The 1,666-nt window shown below is 22.9% G+C and overlaps 1 protein-coding gene across 1 annotated transcript in view; it reads right to left on the reverse strand.

Moving 5' to 3' along the window:
- Window positions 1-1,666, reverse strand: part of LOAG_11994 (hypothetical protein) — a gene marked incomplete at its 5' end in the record, with an annotated part of 8,315 nt that overhangs the window by 4,917 nt on the left and 1,732 nt on the right. Inside the window, one exon of the mRNA XM_020448460.1 lies at window positions 1,024-1,084. Within this exon, the coding sequence (XP_020301399.1) occupies window positions 1,024-1,084 (61 nt within the window). The remainder of the gene's footprint in view (window positions 1-1,023; window positions 1,085-1,666) is intronic.

Raw genomic sequence — 1,666 nt, forward strand, 5'->3', positions numbered from 1 at the left:
TAATAATAATAATAATAATAATAATAATAATAATAATAATAATAATAATAATAATAATAATAATAATAATAATAATAATAATAAATATTATTCGTTATTAGAATATTTATAGCGTACATAAATGATATTTATAGGTGCGAGAAATCAAAAATTAAATTGTATAAATATGAAAATTTCATGGAAAATATTTTGATAAATGAGGGATTCCTTTTTTCTTAAATCATAAAATTAAGAAATAAAAAACTTTTACATGAAGCTCAAATAGAGTGTCTATTCAAATATTACTTTAAAATATTGAATAATCAATTCATTTTGTTGGTTTTTTTTTTTTTTTTAGAATATAAGAACAATATATCACATATTGGAATATGCAATTATATTTCACTGGTTATTTTACTTGAAAAAAACGAAATCATAAATTTTACGCAGAAATTTTTTAGAAAAGAGAACATTAAAAAATAAAATGAAAAGTAAATTGTGAATAAAAGACTTAAAATTAAAGCAAAAAAAAAACACAATCCTAATTTATAATTCCACAATTTTTTTTTCGGACTTAAAAAAAGCGTTGCAATGACGGCTTTCTTTTAACAGTTAAATGTTGCAATAAATCACTTTTTATTTATTTTTTCTTTTTGAGAAAATTGCTTTTAAAGTTCCCACTTTTTAAGTTGAAAATTTAAAAGTTTTCAAAAATACGTTATATTCTAACCGCAAGAATAACATTTATTATCAGAATTATCTAAAATGAGTATTTATCACTTCTTTTTCCCTTTTTGATTTGAAAAGTATCCTATCATTTAAACATTACAATTATTGAATTTAAACTATCCGCTGACCATAATTAAACTTATAGATAATTCAACAATAACACGAAATATTTTCAACTTAAACTAACACTTTATTTAATTTTTTTGCCTCTTTTTACTTTAGTTTCCTAGAAAATATTGGGAAATATAATAAGTTGTATGATAACATGATCTAATTATTGATATGACAAACAACAATAAGAAAACAAATGCTGACCTCATATTCGATACCGCTTAATTCATCGCCACAATTTGCATAATACGCTTCCATATGGTCACTAGAAAATTTTCAATGAAAATTTCAAATTCTTAATTTCCAACGAATGAATCATTTAGATCTTATAATTCCTCTTTATACCTCTCTTCCTTCTTTTTCATCCTACCCCTTCTCCTCCTCCTCCTCCTCCTACTCCTCCTTCGCCTCCTCCTTTCTTATCTCCTTTTTCATACAGCTGTGGTCAGTTGTGGTCAATCATTGCATAATTTAGTTCCATACTTAATCCTTTCCAATAAATGTCTTTGCTTTGGGAAAAGGAAAAGAGAAAGTATTCCATTCAAAGCATTTTCATTTTGTACGCTTATAAAACAACAAATTAATTAGAGCAAAATAACATTTTTATAGCATATATTTATTATTAAAATTCAAATTTCATACAAAGCTAATAATTCAATCAAGTTTTAATCAAAATTATCCCCCGAACTAATATAAAAGACTTTTCCTACAATTAAAACGTAAACAGAGACAAAGTAAACAAAAAGAAAAAAAAAGGAAAAAGAATCTTTTAATGATAAGAATAAAATTGGGTATATATATATATATATATATATATATATATATATATATATATATATAATATATA

The sequence above is a fragment of the Loa loa genome, assembly GCF_000183805.2.
Source record: "Loa loa unplaced genomic scaffold supercont3.362, whole genome shotgun sequence".
In the NCBI taxonomy this organism is placed as follows: Eukaryota; Metazoa; Nematoda; class Chromadorea; order Rhabditida; family Onchocercidae; genus Loa; species Loa loa.